Source organism: Crotalus tigris, unplaced genomic scaffold, assembly GCF_016545835.1.
Source record: "Crotalus tigris isolate CLP2741 ecotype Arizona unplaced genomic scaffold, ASM1654583v1 scf7180000021456.382230, whole genome shotgun sequence".
Classification (NCBI taxonomy): domain Eukaryota; kingdom Metazoa; phylum Chordata; class Lepidosauria; order Squamata; family Viperidae; genus Crotalus; species Crotalus tigris.
The window spans coordinates 266,331-282,899 of record NW_024098518.1 but is presented as its reverse complement, the minus strand read 5'-3'; the positions used below and the strand labels follow the sequence as shown (position 1 = coordinate 282,899).

Below are 16,569 nucleotides of genomic sequence, written 5' to 3'. Positions count from 1 at the left end.
TGCAGGTGGGGAGAGAGAGAGAGAGAGAGAGAGAGAGAGAGAGAGAGGCAGGAGTGATGGAATGCAGGGGGGGTCTCACCTGTCAGGTGGGCACAGGTGGGAGAGCCCCACTCACCTGTCCCTGGGCCTCCACAGGTAGCAAGTCTGCTCAGAGGAAACTCCAAGCTTCCCTCCTGCAAGGGGAAGGGAGGCATTTATAGGCCAGGAAAGGGGGGTGGATTTCTGTGGGGGGGGGGAAGTGGGAGAAAAAGCTCTGTGTGAGAATGGATTTTGGTAGCTACCGATCAGGAAGTAGTTGTGTTTGCACAAAAGAGTTGACGGATTTGATCTCTGCCAGGACGGATGTCATTGATGGAATCCTACAGTTTGAAATGTTCCCTGAGGTCATCCAGCCCAGCCCCTACTGGGTGCAGCAATCCAAAGGAAAGCACCCCAGATACGTGGCTGATTAGCCCCCACCCCTTGAGGTTATCCAGACAAGGGGATCCCCCCACCTCCTCTGGGTCTTGGGCTGCTGTTGACAGGCTGACTTTTCCTTTTTCTGAGTGAGATTTCTAACTTTCCTACAGAACCTGCAGGAATGAACAGATCCCTGAGCTGGGTGTTTCCTTGCAGACGTTTCCTGACCCAACTGGAGAACATCATCAGTGCTAGAAGAGAGTGAGTTTCTGGAGAGGAGGGGGGAGAAGGGGAGGGGAGAGGAGGACTGATGGGGCTGCTACCTGCCATGCTTCAGTCCTGCCCACCCCCCCAGTTTTGAAAAATCTCTTCCTGGATTTTGCTCCTGGAGTGCACAGCTTGAACTGTTTTCTGCCCATGTCAGCAGAGGAGGCATATTTGAACTGGGGAGGGACGGGGGGGGGCAGCCCCAGCCCCACATCAAAGACCCAGAGCCAAGGGGGGGACATTTGCCACCCTCAACCTGCAACCGGTTATGTGAAACCTCTGTCCCCATCTCTGCTTTGCAACTGAGTAGAATCAGCCATTCACCACCCGTTGCCCTGCACTACAGCTCCCATGTTCCTTGGCCAGGAGGCCCTTTCACTTGACTTCTTGGGGGGGGGGAGGTGGCTGCTCAAGCAAAACATATCCTTGGGGTCGACTCTCTTGGTGTTTGGGGGGGACAGAGCAAGCTGGGCCTCTGGGAACCAGGGTCGGGGGTTCAAAGGTGCTTCCTCAGCCTTGGCCCCTTCAGCCGCTCTGGACTTCACCTCCCAGAATCCCCCAGTCTTGGCCTTGCCCAGTCCAGGCAGCAGCCCTGAAGTGAAGGGACCTCCGGCTTCTGCTCAGGGCCAGGAGTTGGGGGGGGGGAGGGAGCCCTGAAAGGGGTTTGGCAAGATGCACAAAGGAGCAATTGTTGCCTCCACACCAGGAAGGATCTGCTGTTGTTCCCAAAACAGTGCCCAGCAAGGTTGGATCCCTTACAAGCCGGATCCCCGTTTGGCCTCCTCCCTGCTCAGCTGAGGGGCAGGTGGAAGACAGGAGGGGCTGCTGGGCCCTTGGCCAGGTCATTCAACCATCTTCCCTCCCCCTCGGGTGAAAGGGGGGCAGGGGGGCACCCCGAAGGCCTGAAGGTCCAGGTGGGGAGGGCACAAGGTCTATCTCTCTGGTCACTAAGAAGCGACACCCCTGGATGGGCCTAATCAGTCCGGGACTATTCCTGACCTCCCAGCGGAGTCTGAGAACTGGGCTCCCCTGCTGTCAAACTGAACTGAAACCATTTTTCATTTTGTCTTCATTGCCACAATTTAGTTTAGAGGTTTTAGATGAAGGAGGGGGGAGGGGGATCTTAAGTTCCTCAGTTAGCCATAATAATACTTCTGTGTGAGAATCAAGGTCAGCCCTGATAAGGGTTTTGGGGGTGGAAAAGCCTTTTGAAATAACTGGTGAGTGTGATTTATGAGAGCCATTTGGGGTGGGAATTGCAACTTGTTCCTTTGTAGCCTGAGGGAGGCGATTCAGTCTTGGGTTCACCCATGTAAGTGCCAATACTTTGTTTCCTAAATAAAATGTTCTTTAAGGAAGAAGCCTTTGCCTTGAAGTTCTTTTAAATGGTTTCATCTATGGGAACCATCAGAGCTGCTTGGCCTGGGACCCCGACAGGGCCCTGCTGACCCGGGAGAGGAGCCCCCTCCCTCAGGATGGCCAGCATGGTGGTTTATAGTCTGTCTCTTCCATTTCTGGCATTTTTTAAAAAGTTTTCTTAAATGGTAAGGGGCCCAGAGGGACAGTATCAGTAAGATGGGAGGCATAGAAAAGGAAGAACAAAGAAAGGGAGGGAGGGAGGGAAGGAGGAAGGAAGGACGATGCCAAACCCAAATCCGGGTTGTAAGGAATCCAACTTTGCTGGGCACTGTTTTGGGAACAACAGCAGCTCCCTTCCTGGTGTGGAGGCAACAATTCCTCTTTTGTGAGTCTTGCCAAACCACTTTCAGGGCTCCTTTCCTCCCCCCCTCCCTTCCCATCTCCTGGCCCCGAGCAGAAGCCGGAGGTCCCTTCACTTCAGGGCTGCTGCCTGGACTGGGACAAGGTTGAGACTGGGGGATTCTGGGAGGTGAAGTCCAGGCTGCCTGAAGGGACCAAGGCTGAGGAAGCACCTTTGAACCCCCGACCCTGGTTCCCAGAGGCCCAGCTTGCTCCATCCCACCCCAAACACCCAGCAAGTCAACCCCATGGCTGGGTTTCGTTTAAGCAGCCACTTCCCCCCTAAATAGCCAAGTGAAAGGGCCTCCTGGCCAAGGAACATGGGAACTGTAGTGCAGGGCAACAGGTGGTGAATGGCTGATTCTGCTCAGTTGCAAAGCAGAGATGGGGAAGGAGGTTTCACACAACTGGTTGCAGGATGAGGGTGGCAAATGTCCCCCCCCCCTTGGCTCTGGGTCTTTGATGTGGGGCTGTGGGCTTCCCCCCCCCCCGGTCTCTCCCCACCTCAAATATGTTCAAGCCATGATATCCACGGGCAAAATCCAGGAAGAGATTTTTTCAAACTGGGGGTGGGACAGGAGTGAAGCATGGCAGGTAGCAGCCCCATCAGTCCTCCTCTCCCCGGACTCCTCCTCCTCTCCAGAAACTCACTCTCTTCTAGCATTGATGATGTTCTCTAGTTGGGTCAGGAAACGTCTGCAAGGAAACACCCAGCTCAGGGATCTGTTCATTCTGGCAGGTTCTGAAGGAAAGTTAGAAAAATTGAAAGTCAGCCTGTTAATAGCAGCCCAAGACCCAGAGGAGGTGGGGGGGATCCCCTTGTCTGGATAACCTCAAGGGGTGGGGGCTAATCAGCCACGTATCTGGGGTGCTTTCCTTTGGATTGCTGCACCCAGTAGGGGCTGGGCTGGATGACCTCAGGGAACATTTCAAACTGTAGGATTCCATCAGTGACATCCGTCCTGGCAGAGATCAAATCCGTCAACTCTTTTGTGCAAACACAACTACTTCCTGATCGGTAGCTACCAAAATCCATTCTCACACAGAGCTTTTTCTCCCACTTCCCCCCCCCCACAGAAATCCACCCCCCCCTTTCCTGGCCTATAAATGCCTCCCTTCCCCTTGCAGGAGGGAAGCTTGGAGTTTCCTCTGAGCAGACTTGCTACCTGTGGAGGCCGAGGGACAGGTGAGTGGGGCTCTCCCACCTGTGCCCACCTGACAGGTGAGACCCCCCCTGCATTCCATCACTCCTGCCTCTCTCTCTCTCTCTCTCTCTCTCTCTCTCTCTCTCCCCACCTGCAGGGACCTCTTTCAGGGGGCTGCAGGCAATGTCCAGGTTCCAGCAGGGGATTCGTGGGAGGCAAGGATAAAGGGATCTACCAGGGGGATCTGTGGGGAAGAGAGCCTTTGGGGGGGGGCTTCTGTCCTGTACGTAACAATGCAGGATCCACTGTGACCCCCCCAAGGCTGATGCCTGGAAAAGGAGGGAGAAACGGGGTCCAGCTGGGCAAGTGAAAAAGTGCAACGCAAAGTCTGGGACTCCCAGCTTGGCCACAGGTTGGACTTCCCCCTATCTCACCCCCTTTCCTCTCTCCCCCCCCCAGTTCTCTCTGCAGGGAAGGAAAGAAGGCCATGGGGCGATTCCTCTTCGTGAGCTTCGGCTTGCTGGTCGTGTTCCTCTCCCTGAGTGGTGAGTCCGAGCAGGGTCCCTCGTGTCCGGAGAGGCCGAACCTCTTGCATCTGAACCCCTTTCCTGATTTGACCCCCCCAGAATCCTCTCCCCAAAGTTGCTTTTATTCCTGTTTGGCTCCTTCTGCCATCCAGATCCCACCATCTCTCTCTGCCCCAAGACTCAGGACTGTGTGCAGCGATACAAAACCCAAGGAAAATTAACACCTCTGAAATGCAGAATTGATTAATTAAGAATGAAGTAAAACCCTTGGGGAAAATGCATGCATTGATCATGAAAATTAGTGCCCCTCCCCCTGTCTTGCTCGGGATTTCTCTCCATGGGAGCCACTCAAGGGGTGAGACCCTTCCCCATCTGCTGAAGAGCTGAGCCCCTGCTGGGGGCGTCTTCAGATGGGCCCTTCCTGCGCAGGGGGGAGCAGGGGGGCAGCCCCACGGATAATCTGCCTCTAAACGCATTGAGCAGTTTGGGGGGCATCCAGGAGGTGAGAGGAGATCCCTTAGGACAGACCCACCGGATCCCCCTTCCTTTGCACCGGTCACCAGCCTGGCTGCTTCCTTCCCCAGCCATTGCAATTTTGGAGGCTTTCAAGGGGAGACTCACATCAAGGACCTTGCAGTAGTCTGGATAGGTTGCAACCAAAGTGGGGATAATTCTTGCTAAGTCTGAATGGCTCAGGGCGCTTCATGGTTTTTATTTATTTATTCCTCTGTATCCTGCCTTTATTATTATTATTATTATTATTATTATTATTATTATTATTATTATTATTATTATTATCAATCATCGCACAATCAGCCAGATGTTCAGACTGGATTTGGCATTTTGTCTACCTATCGAATCCTTACCCAGGACCTGGGATAGGCAGATGTAGATGTTTGATGGTATTACAGGTATTGTCGCAGGATGGAAGCAGTTCCTAGTAAGGCCGCCTTTTGCAATTGACTAATAGCGAATTTGTCAATGCCGATGAAGGTGTTCAAGTGGTGCTCCAGTTGTTTTGGGATTGCACCCAAGGCGCCTATCACTATTGGTACTACCCTTGCTTGCTTTTGCCACAGTCTTTCTATTTCTATATTATTATTCTCAATCATCGCACAGTCAGCCAGATGTTCAGACTGGATTTGGTATTTTGTCTACCTATCGAGTCCTTACCCAGGACCTGGGATAGGCAGAGGTGGATGTTTGATGGTATTACAGGTATCGTCGCAGGATGGAAGCAGTTCCTAATAAGGCCGCCTTTTGCAATTGACTAATAGCAAATTTGTCAATGCCAATGGTGTTCAAGGGGTGCTCCAGTTGTTTTGGGATTGCGCCCAAGGAGCCTATGACTATTGGTACTACCCTTGCTTGCTTTTGCCACAGTCTTTCTATTTCTATTTGTAGGTCTTTGTATTTTGTTATCTTCTCCAGTTCTTTCTCTTCTATTCTGCTGTCTCCAGGCACTGCCACGTCCACTATCCAGACTTTTTTGTCTTTCTTATCGACAATTGTTAAGTCTGGGGTGTTATGTTGCAGGTGCTTGTCTGTTTGAATTCTGAAGTCCCAGAGCAGTTAATTTTATCATTTTCTATGACTTTCTCTATTTTATGATCCCACCAGTTTTTGCTTACAGGCAAATGATATTTTTTGCAGATCTTCCAATGCACCATTGTTGCTACTTTGTCATGCCGCTGCTTGTAATCAGTCTGTGCAATCTTCTTGCAACAGCTTACCAAGTGGTCCACTGTTTCTTCAGCTTCTTTGCATAGGCGGCACTTACTGTCTGTTGCTGTCTTCTCAATTTTGACTTTGTATGCATTTGTCCTTAAGGCTTGGTCTTGTGCAGCCAGAATTAGTCCCTCGGTCTCTTTCTTCAATTTTCCTGCTCTTAGCCATTGCCAGGTTTTATTATTATCTGCTTTCCCAGCTATTTTTTTCATGTATTGGCCATGTAGTGCTTTGTCTTCCCATGCCTCTATTCTGTTCTTCATTTGGTCTTTCTTGTAGGCCAGTTTGGTCTCTCCAGTAGTAGTAAGCCTTCCTGATATACTAATTTCAGTGCATCTTCATCATTGTTCTTCAGATATTCTTCCAAAGCCATTTTTTCTTCTTCAACCATCTGATGTACTTGTAGCATTCCACGCCCACCTATTTGCCTTGGTAGATAAAGTCTATCAATGTCACTGCGTGGATGAAGGGCATGATTCATTGTCATTATTTTTCTGGTCTGCCTATCCATTGCTTTTAGTTCTGCTTGAGTCCAGTCCACTATTCCAGCTGTGTACCTAATGACTGGGATTGCCCAGGTGTTGATTGCCTTTATGGTATTTCCTCCATTGAGTTTGGACTTTAAGATCTTCTTCACTCTCTTGATGTATTCACCTCTAATCTTTTTCTTGACTTCAGTGTGCTTGATGTTGTCAGCTTGAAGGATACCCAAGTATTTGTAGTATTCTTCCTCATCCAGACTCTTAATGTTATTTTCGTGGGGCATCTTGATTCCTTCAGTTTTCACTATTTTTCCTTGTTTGATCTTGTTGGACTTGATCTGTAGTAACAGATCATTATTTCTTTGTTTCCATCACTGTGTATCTGCGACGGGTAAACACCTTTTCTTCCAGTAGTTCTGCAGCTGCTGGCCCTGGTTGCTCAGCCAACAGTCCTGAGTCCTGTAACCCATTTTTCACCAGATATCCAGGAACTCCAATATCTAGTGCGGACCTTGTTAACCCGGGCGACGTCCGAGCCGGTATGGCATTCTGAAATTTACGTCTCACCATATTTTTTATGGGAGAGACACTCTTTGTCTGACTCCTCTGATGAGACCTGTCCAGTATGGTTGAACCTCTGGCATAGCTCTCATCTTCCTCAGAGTACACAAGCCCCACAACCACGTCAAGGTAGTGCCTCACTGGGGGGTAGTGCCTCATTATTATTATTATTATTATTATTATTATTATTATTATTATTATTATTATTACCAATAATTCAAGGCAGCGAACATACCTGATTTTCTTTCCTCCTTCTGTTTTGCCCTAACAACAACCCTGTGAGGTGGATTAAGCTGAAAGAGAATGATTGACAACCTGCTTTCGTGACTAAGGTGGGACTAGAATTCCCCGTCTCCTTGTGATTGGCAGAGAGTCACCCAGCTGACTTCCAGGGCTGAAGCGGGACTAGAACTCCTGGTCTCCCGCTTCCTAGCAAGGTGCTCCAACAACTAGGCCAAATTGGCTCAGCTGGGACTTGAGGCCCAGGCAGGTCTGCAAAAGTTAATCTATTCATGAAGGAGCCCATTTCTGGCTTTGCACCCTTCACGGAATGAGAAAAGAAGCCAGCATGGACAGAGTCACGCCAGACATGCAGCTTCCAGGGACTTAAACCAGGGTTAACTCTAACCGAGGTTTGGACAATCTGCAAAGGAAGCTGCAAGTCGGTTGCAATTTATTGTCATCAAAGATGTTTGCAACACAGCCGGTTAAGCCTGTTCTGCAGACCCAGCTGTCTCCCCCTCCTCCTCCCCCTCCTCTTCCCCTTCCCCTCCTCCTCTTCTTCCTCCTCCCCCTCCCCCATCCTCCATACCCCCTCTTCTCATTGGGCTTCATGTCTTCCCACACAGGAACTGGAGCTGATTTCGATTGTCCCTCTGGTTGGTCCGCCTATGATCAGTATTGCTACCAGATCTTCAAGCATCTCAGGACCTGGGAAGATGCAGAGGTGAGGGGGTCTTTTTTTGTCCCTGAGGGTCTCCCAGCCCAGGCGGAGGAGGGATCAGAGACCCCTCAGAGAGCATGTCAGGCTGGAGAAGTGAGGGACGTTGGGGGGATCAGGGAGGGGTCTAGTTCTGTTCTGCACCCCCCCTTCCTCCTATCGCCCAGGTCTGGACAGCCCTTTGTCTGGAATGATGGAGGGGGTTGGACTAGAAGACCTCCAAAGCCCCTTCTCGCTCTGGGAAGCCTGAGTGTGCCTGGAGGTCTCGGATGCTCTGAAGAGCCAGGCCGTAGAGGGCTTGGGGGTCTCCCCAAATATTGAAGGCTGAGCTGCCTTTGGCCACCTCCAAAACCCTTCTTTCTGCTCCTTCTTCTGGGAAACTTGGAGGGGGAGGAGTAGTGGGGGGAGGAGGAGGAGGAGGGGGTGGAGGAGGAAGGGGTGGAGGAAGAGGGGGAGGAGGAGGGGGGATGGAGGAGGAGGGGGAGGAGGAGGAGGGAAGGGGAGGAGGAGAAGGAGGGGAAGGGGGGAGGAGGGGGGGAGGAGGAGGGGGAGGAGTAGGCCCCTTTGCTGAGCCAGAGGGGCTCCCCCCTGGGACAGGGAGCAGGGGTTGAGCGGGGTCTGCAGAGCCCACTGCCCCAAAGGCTGCTCCTGGCTTCAGTCCGGGGCTTCTGTAGAGGAGGAGGGGGGGGTCTGTTCAGGGAGGGCAACTGCTGGTGTCAAGGAGATCCTGAGGGTGGCAGGATCAGGCAGTCGGATCCGTGGAAACACACACACACACACACACACACACACACACAGATAACCCACCACATAGACCAGTGATTCTCAACCTTTCTAATGCCGTGACCCCATAATACAGTTCCCCATGTTGTGGTGACCCCCAAGTGGATGTGGCCACCAATAAGAGGGAGTAGGACAGCTAGGGAAAAGGGAAAAAAATGGTTTGGCGACCCCCGTGAAATGGTCGTTCGACCCCAAATGGGGTCCCGACCCACAGGTGGAGAACCGCTGACATAGACAGAAACCTGCTTCTCAGCTGAACGACTCCCTTCCTCTCCTCTTCCTCTCTCCCAGAGGTTCTGCTCGCAGCAGGCGAAGGGCGGGCATCTCGTCTCTATCGAAAGCGACGGAGAAGCAGACTTTGTGGCCCAGCTGGTCGCTGAGAACATAAAGACAGACGAAAACTATGTCTGGATTGGACTGAGGGTTCAAAACAAAGGACAGGTAGTCTTCAACTTACCAACACAACTGAGTCCAGAATTTCTGTTGCTAAGGGAAACATTTGTTAAGTGAGTTTTGCTCCATTTTGTGACTTTTCTGCCCACAGCTGGTAAATGAATCACTGTAGTGAAGTTAGTAACATGTTATTCAATAAATCCAGCTTGCTTGTCAGACGGTCGCAAAAGGGGATCCTGTCATCCTGGGGACACTGTGACCGTCGTAAATACGAGTCAGTTGCCAAGCGTCTGAATTTTGATCCTGCGAGCACGGGGACGCCACAGTGGCTTCAAGTGTGAAAAATGCCCCCCCTTTTTCCAGTGATGTTGTAACTTTGAATAGTCGCTAAATGAACTGTTGTAAGTCGAGGACTGGTTGTAGGCCCTCTCTAATGATAATCTTTATCGATTCCCCTTTCCTGATTCTAAAGGTTTGTGGTTTTGTTCTGGAAGAATCTCCCAGTGGGAAGTAGAGGTCTCCCCATTCAATGTTCCTGCCTGGGACATCGGCAGAGAGAACCAAAGCAGAAAAGCTTTATTCCCATCCTCCCTCCCTCCCTCCCTCCCTCCCTCCCTCTCTCTCTCTCTCCCGTTCTCTCTATCTCCCTACCTCTCCCTCTCTCTGTCTCTCTCTCTCCCTCTCTCTGTCTCTCTCTCTCCCCGTCTCTCTCTCTCTCCCTCCCTCCCTCTCTCTCTCTCTCTCTCTCTCCCCTCCCCAAATCCTTCCTTCCTTCCTGAAGGACTGACTGCGGTCTTGAAGAGCCGGATCCTGCCGAGGCCCCCATCTCAGCCTCCAGCCTTCCTCCCTCTGGAGGGCCCCTTGGATGGCCTCCACACCTGGGGAGACTCTGCTGGGCCTTCAGCTCAGGGGCTTTGGAGGCCTGGCCTGGGGGGGCTGTTCTTTCTTCCCCCGTTTTTCTATTTAATACAGAATTTCCTCCTTTCTGTGACCTGCAGGATTTTGTCTCCTGCTCTGTTGGGTTTTCAGCTCTTGGAAGAAGCTCCACTGTATACAAAGGAGGGGGGGGAGATTCCCTGGAGTTGAGCTCAGCTCCTGGGGACTTTTTGGAGAGAAACGTGAATTTCTGGGGACAAGAGCAAAGGAGGTCATCAAAAGAAGTAACCAAAGACGCCCCGGAGGCTTTTCTCTTCCCAAGTGTCCCCTGAAGCCCTGGGTTCCACTTCTGCTCCCCCATCCAGGGAGTGATGGGCTTTGGCGCTCTTCCTCTTCCGGAGACCAAGGAGGGTCCTTCGGAGGGGTCACCATGTTGGGCATCGGGCAAAGTGGCCCCCAAGCTGAGCTGGGGACTCCTCGGACCCCCCCAGGCCCTTTTCTCCTCTTTTCCCTCTGGATCTCCTGACTGTCTCCTCTCCAGGCAGCCCCCACGTGGATCCCGGCTTAGCTGCTCCGGGTCAGCTGGGGTGGATGGGGAGAGAGAGGGAGAAGGAAAGAGAGAGATAGAAAGAGAGAGAGGGAAGGAGGGAGGATACATTTGCTCTGCCCCTTGAAGCTCTGCCAACTTTTCTGTCTGTGTAGCCAGAGCCCCCTCCTCAGTCTGTCTGTGTAGCCAGAGCCCCCTCCTCAGTCGGCTAACGGGGCCTCCTTGTCTTTCCAGCAATGCAGCACGAAGTGGAGCGATGGCTCCAGCGTCAGTTATGAGAACCTGCTTAAACCATTTTCCAAAAAGTGTTTTGGGCTGAAAAAAGAGACAGGTAAGTTAGTGTGGTGGTACACATCATTGTGTTACATCAAGGAGGGTGCGTTTCCCTCCATGAGGACCCCAGGGATCCTTCTCGCAACCCCCACCCCTTGGCCACTGGGGACCTTTCTTGGCCTCCTGGATCTCTGAGCTGCCTCAGTCCTACCCTCTGCACAGACAAGGGAACACAACACAACCATGGGGGAAACCATTAAAAACGGGACTGGAGCCCTATATGAAAATTGTTACGGGGCCAATTATAGACCTATATCTCTCTTGAATGTAGATTATAAGATTTTTTCGAAAATTTTAGCTAATAGATTTATGATTGTGTTGAATCAATTAATACACATGGACCAAACTGGTTTTATAACTGGAAGGTATATGAAAAATAATGTTAGACAAATTATTAACTTAATAGAATATCTGGATAAGAATAATCAAATCTCTGTAGGATTGATATTTTTAAATGCTGAAAAAGCTTTTGATCAATTAAATTGGCAATTTATGTTAAGATTGGTCGAGGAAATGAATTTTGGAGATAAAATTTTACGGGCCCTTCGAGCCATTTATCAAAAATAAACGGCACAACTTATAGTTAATGGAGGTTTATCAGAGGTATTCCCAATTGAAAAGGGGACCAGACAGGGTTGTCCATTGTCCCCATTGCTGTTTGTTTTAACTTTGGAAATTTTATTGATCAAAATTCAGGAATCATCGAAGATAAAAGGAATAGAAATTAATAAAAAAGAATATAAACTAAGGGCTTTTGCAGATGATCTAGTTGTTACATTATCTCAACCAACTTATTCTATAACGGAGTTGTTACAATTGATAAATCAATATGGACAAGTTTCAGGCTTTAAAATTAATAATAATAAGACTAAAATATTGCCTAAGAATATGACCAATTTGGATAAGGAGACCTTGGTTAGATTGACAGGTTTTGAGGTTGTTAATAAGGTAAAATATCTGGGGGTTATTTTATCAGCTTCTAATGCAAAACTGTATAAAAATAATTATGAAATGTTGTGGGTTAAAATACAGAAGGATTTGGATAATTGGAAAAAGCTGCAATTGTCCCTTTTGGGGAGAATAGCAGCGATTAAAATGAATGTTTTGCCAAAATTTCTTTTTTTATTTCAAATGATACCTATTTTAAAGAAAGAAGCAAATTTAGATGAGTGGCAGAAAGGTATCAATAAATTTATCTGGACAGGGAAAAAAACAAGAGTAAAACTTAAAATTATACAAGATATACGAGAGAGAGGTGGACTCAAGGTACCGGATCTGAAATTGTATTATGATGCTGTGGTTTTGACATTAATCAGTGACTGGGTTAACTTAACAAATGTAGATATACTCCTTTTGGAGGGATGGGATTTACTGTTTGGATGGCATGCCTATTTAATTTATAATAAAAAGGTCGATAGGGTTTTTAAATCTCATATTTTAAGAATTTCTTTACTTCGGGTTTGGAAGAAATATTATAGAAGTGACTCAAGAATTCCATTATGGGCTATTCCATGGCATGCAATAGAAGGAATAAGGAGAGGAGTTAAGATGGATACTATTTCTTATACACAATTACTTAAGTGGGATGGTAAAAATTGGCAATTAAAATCTATGGATGAATTAGTACAAGAAAATATTATCTATTCTTGGTTTCAATACAGACAACTATCAGAAAGGTGGAAGATAGATTATCAGGTGGGCTTGTTTAGAGAGGATGAGAATCTGTTAAAACAAATTAGAGATCAAAGTCGAACTCATATTAAAAGAATTTATGGTGTGTTAGTGGAATTAGATTCAGAATCAGAGTTAGTTAAAGACTGTATGGTTAAGTGGGCACAAAATGTTGATGAACCGATTTTATTAGATACATGGGAGATTATTTGGGTGAGGAATGTCAAATTCACACAAGCCCAGAATTTACGGGAAAATTTTTATAAAATGTTTTATAGATGGCACCTTGATCCACAAAAAATGTCTCGTATGTATTCAAACCTGCAGCCTAAATGTTGGAGATGTGGTTGTTTGGATGCCACATATTATCATATTTGGTGGTCATGTAAAAGTATTAAAGCTTTTTGGATTAAGATATGGTGGAATATTCAAAGAATTTTTAAAAGGAGGATAAAATTTACTCCACAACTGTTTTTGTTGGGTATTGTCTCGGATTGTGATGATAAAGAGATTATTTTAATGTTAAATTTAATTACTGCGGCTAGGTTGTTAATAGGGCAATATTTGAAGAAGGAATCTTTGCCTACTTTGCAAGAATGGTTTTTTAAAGAATCTTATCTAGCGGAAATGGCAAAAATTTCGGCTTTCTTGAAAGATCAATCGCAAGAGAAGTACCTCTTGGTGTGGAAAAGATGGATAAATTTTATACAATATAAGTATGATATAAGAAAATACCATCTAGCTTTTGAATAATTTATATTTAAAGTTTAAGATATTATTTAGAAGTGTAATTATTATTATTATTATTATTTTATTCCCTCTCTGTTTTTTATATATAATGGAGTTAAAGTATGTTATAATCTGTTTATTGAGTGTAATGATATTGGTTTAAGGTTCATTTGGATTTAAAACTTTTTTCTTTTAAGTTCTAGTTAAGCCTGTATTCAGCTCTGGGAAGAATGGGGGAGGGTTTTGGGGAGGGTTGGGAGGGATTGGGGAAGGGGTTTTTATTGTAAAATTTTAAAACTTTTTAATAAAAAAAAAATTGTTACAGGGCCATCAGCTCATAATGCAGCTAACAAGCTCCATCTTAACCTTGTTCCGAAAGGCCAGCATCGTCACAGGGCATCTGGCCTTTTCTTCCTGGTTTGCTTGCTCAGATATAGATCAATCTTGCAACCCCCCATTGTGCTGAGAAGAACCTCGGCCACATTTTGTCTGTGTGTGTGTGTGTGTGTAGAAGAGAAATATTAACACATGCCTGGTCGAACTATAAACCAATCAAAACAGCAGCCTGAAAGCCAATTTGGTCGCTAGTGAAGACACAAGGCTAGAAACACGAGACCGGGAGTTCTAGTCCCACCTTAGGCGCTAAAGCCGACTGGCTGACTTTGGACCGGCCCCTCCTTCAACACAGGATTGTTGTGAGGAAAAGAGGAGGAGGAAGTGTGTTTGCTGCATTGGGTTAGTTGTAAAGTAAAGAGGTGGGATACATATAAATAAATAAAAATAAATAAATTAAAAATGAGACAGACGAAATGAAGGAAATTTCATGGCCAGGTAAGTTTTCTGGCTCAGAAGAACCTGTTGAACCCCAGCCTGTTTTAGGGGATGAGAGTCTCCACCTGTGGTATCTTCATGTCCTCCTGCAAATGAGCCAGGAGCCTCTGAAAAGATCTTCTGGGACTCTCAGGGAATCTCTGCAGAAAGTGATCAAAATTTCTCTTTTTATCCAGGGTTTCGCACGTGGCGCAATGTTTACTGTGCACAACGAAATCTTTTCATGTGCAAGTTCCCACCAGAGTGTTAAGATGCAGCTGTGTGAAGTCTGGAGAAGCAAGGAAGCCCCCCACCCCCACACCCCACTCCCACCTGCCGCAATCTCTGCTCTGCCCCCTTTGCTCAGTGGATGCTCTCTGTAGCTGGATCTGGTTTTGCTGCTCTTGATGGGCCAGAAGGTCCAATAAATTCTGCCTAGCATGACTGGCCTTGTTTCTTTGGGGCACCCAGGAGACAGTTGAGGCCCAAAGCTCCAGACCCCCCACTCTCCTTCCTGGCAGGGCTTGGCTTTAGGGGGGGAGGGTGGCTCTTAGGGGGGACCACCTACTGAGGCTCAGATGCTCTCCTCCCGTCCCCCTCCCTGGAACTGAAGGGGGTGAAAACTGCTGGGCCTCAGCACCCCTTCCCTGCCCCCAGAGCCGATTGGCACCCGTGGGACTCCCTCCTGGCAAGATGGCGACATCCCGCTAAAGAAGACATGGGGGTGGGAGCGAGGGCTGGGTCCAGGAAGCACTTTCCGGATGCTGAGTTATCCAACAAGCAGCTAAACCCCCTACTCTGGGAATTTGGGGATCCCCCTCAGGATCCCCGAGATCCTGAAGAAACGGCACCTATTTTCTCCGTGGAGCTTAACTGAGCCTCAGGATGGGCCCATCATGGGGGGATTTTCTTGGAAACAGTCTCCCCTGGAAACAAAGCCCAGAAATTAAGGGAGCAGCTACGAAGATTCAGTCATTGGGAAATATAGGAAAAAAGCATACTTTTCACAATATAGATTTTAAGATATGGGGAGAGCTTCTCGGAAGAGTCTGACCCTGTGGGACCCGAGGAAGTGGACAGGGTCCTGGAGCCTATCAGGGCCGCCACCTGTCAGTCAGATCAGAGGTCCCCAACCCCCGCTCTGCGGCCTGTTTGGAACTGGGCCGCAGAAGTGGGCAAGCACGCCGGTGAGGCTGCATTTGTGACAGTGGCATCCCTGCACGTGTGAAGCCATCCCTTCTGCCCCCCCCCCCATCACCACTGGTCTGCCGAGCCGGAGGGTTTGCGGACCCCTGAGTTAGATCCTCGTCCCCCCTGGATGGAGAAAGGCTCCAGGGCTTGGACTATCGGCTGGCTCCAGGCAGTGATTGACAGGCAGCTTGAGGGACCGTCTCACCCCACTGGGGTTGGCCCCTCCCACCTCTACTGGCAGAGGGCGCCTGGGAATTCCAGCATCTGGATGGCTCCGGAAGCTTCATGGTTTCCATCCATCCATCCATTCAGTCATTCATTCATTCATATTTTTGCAACTAACTCAAGGCAAGAGACCCTCCTCCCTCCTGGATGGAGAAAGGCTCCAGGGCGGTTGCGCTTGATTGGTTGGAGAATGGTGGCAATCTGGACTCTGCCTGAGGCAATCTGCGCTGTTATTGGTTGCCCAGGGTGTAGAGGGGGCAGTTCCATGTTTTCCCGCCTTTTTTCTTCTGTGTGCCCTTTGGTGCTCTGAGATTTACCTCAGGATGCTCCTGTTCTCCCCACCATCTTGTCTGCTGCAAATATAGATGTAAAATATGTTTATTTATATAAAACTAAATTTCGTGTCAGCTTCTCTGACTTCATTGGAACACCTGCTGTGCAATTCCCTCAAAAGTTACGGGCCCAGAAGTGCCCTGGAGAGCCAGGAGTAAATTCCTCTGAGGTAAAACTTTGTTTGTGGGCGTGAGGGGCCTATGAAGACAACCCATTGCTGTTACTTGAGTGGGAGGAGGATCTCCTGAGCCTGGCCTGAATGAGTCGAATTATCTCTCCTGGGCCCTGAAAATGGAGGCGTTTCTGTGAAGGAATTCCTCCAACAGACAGCAAAAGTGAAAGGAGAAAGCCCTAAAAGGGCTGATCACCTGTGGGATGCCCGCAAGAGGTCCCTTGTGGGGGGGGGGGAGAGAAGCAGATCTGGAGCAGGGGGTGGATTTCTGCTGGGTTCCTTGAATTCTTTGCAGAAATAATAAAGGGGGGATGCAAATACTGCAATTAAAACTCTGAAGCTCCCTGAGCCATTCGGACTAAGCAGGAATTGACCCCCCTTTGCAGCGTCCTTGATGTGGGGCTGCCCTTGAAAGTCCCCCAAAATTGCAGTTTCTGCGGAAGGGAGCAGCCAGGCTGTTGAAGGGGGATCAGGTGGGTCTGTCCTAAGGGATCTCCTCTCGCCTCCCGGGTGCCCCCAAACTGCTCAAGCCCCCAATGACCGACTGGCTGATCACCTGTGGGACACCCACAAAAGGCCCCTTTGGGTGGGCAGAGAGAGAGAGAAAGGAGAGAGAGAGAGAGAGAGAAGGAGAGAGGGAAGGAGAGAGAAAGAGAGAAGGAGAGAGAGAGGAGAGAGAGAAGGAGAGAGAGAGAGAAG

The 16,569-nt window shown here is 48.8% G+C and overlaps 2 protein-coding genes across 9 annotated transcripts in view; one reads left to right on the top strand and one right to left on the bottom strand.

Moving 5' to 3' along the window:
• The window catches only part of LOC120296723 (snaclec convulxin subunit beta), a 33,745-nt gene extending 33,502 nt beyond the window's left edge, over window positions 1-243 (bottom strand). For 3 of the 5 annotated variants that reach the window (XM_039318647.1, XM_039318645.1, XM_039318646.1), the window contains exon 1: window positions 116-209. In XM_039318647.1, coding sequence (XP_039174581.1) covers window positions 116-194 — 79 coding nt within the window. In that variant the 5' untranslated portion in view covers window positions 195-209. Of the gene's footprint in view, window positions 1-79 lie in introns of all 5 variants that reach the window. The other 2 variants (XM_039318650.1, XM_039318649.1) reach the window with 2 other exon arrangements.
• Window positions 244-3,486: 3,243 nt separating this feature from the next.
• LOC120296725 (snaclec crotocetin-1-like) overlaps window positions 3,487-16,569 on the top strand; it is a 34,362-nt gene continuing 21,279 nt past the window's right edge. The window contains exons 1-6 of one of the 4 annotated variants that reach the window (XM_039318659.1): window positions 3,487-3,610; window positions 4,029-4,114; window positions 7,716-7,813; window positions 8,882-9,031; window positions 10,641-10,737; window positions 14,147-14,393. In XM_039318659.1, coding sequence (XP_039174593.1) covers window positions 4,057-4,114; window positions 7,716-7,813; window positions 8,882-9,031; window positions 10,641-10,737; window positions 14,147-14,220 — 477 coding nt within the window. In that variant the 5' untranslated portion in view covers window positions 3,487-3,610; window positions 4,029-4,056 and the 3' untranslated portion in view covers window positions 14,221-14,393. Of the gene's footprint in view, window positions 3,647-3,737; window positions 3,785-4,028; window positions 4,115-7,715; window positions 7,814-8,881; window positions 9,032-10,640; window positions 10,738-14,146; window positions 14,394-16,569 lie in introns of those variants that run through there. The other 3 variants (XM_039318657.1, XM_039318655.1, XM_039318656.1) reach the window with 3 other exon arrangements.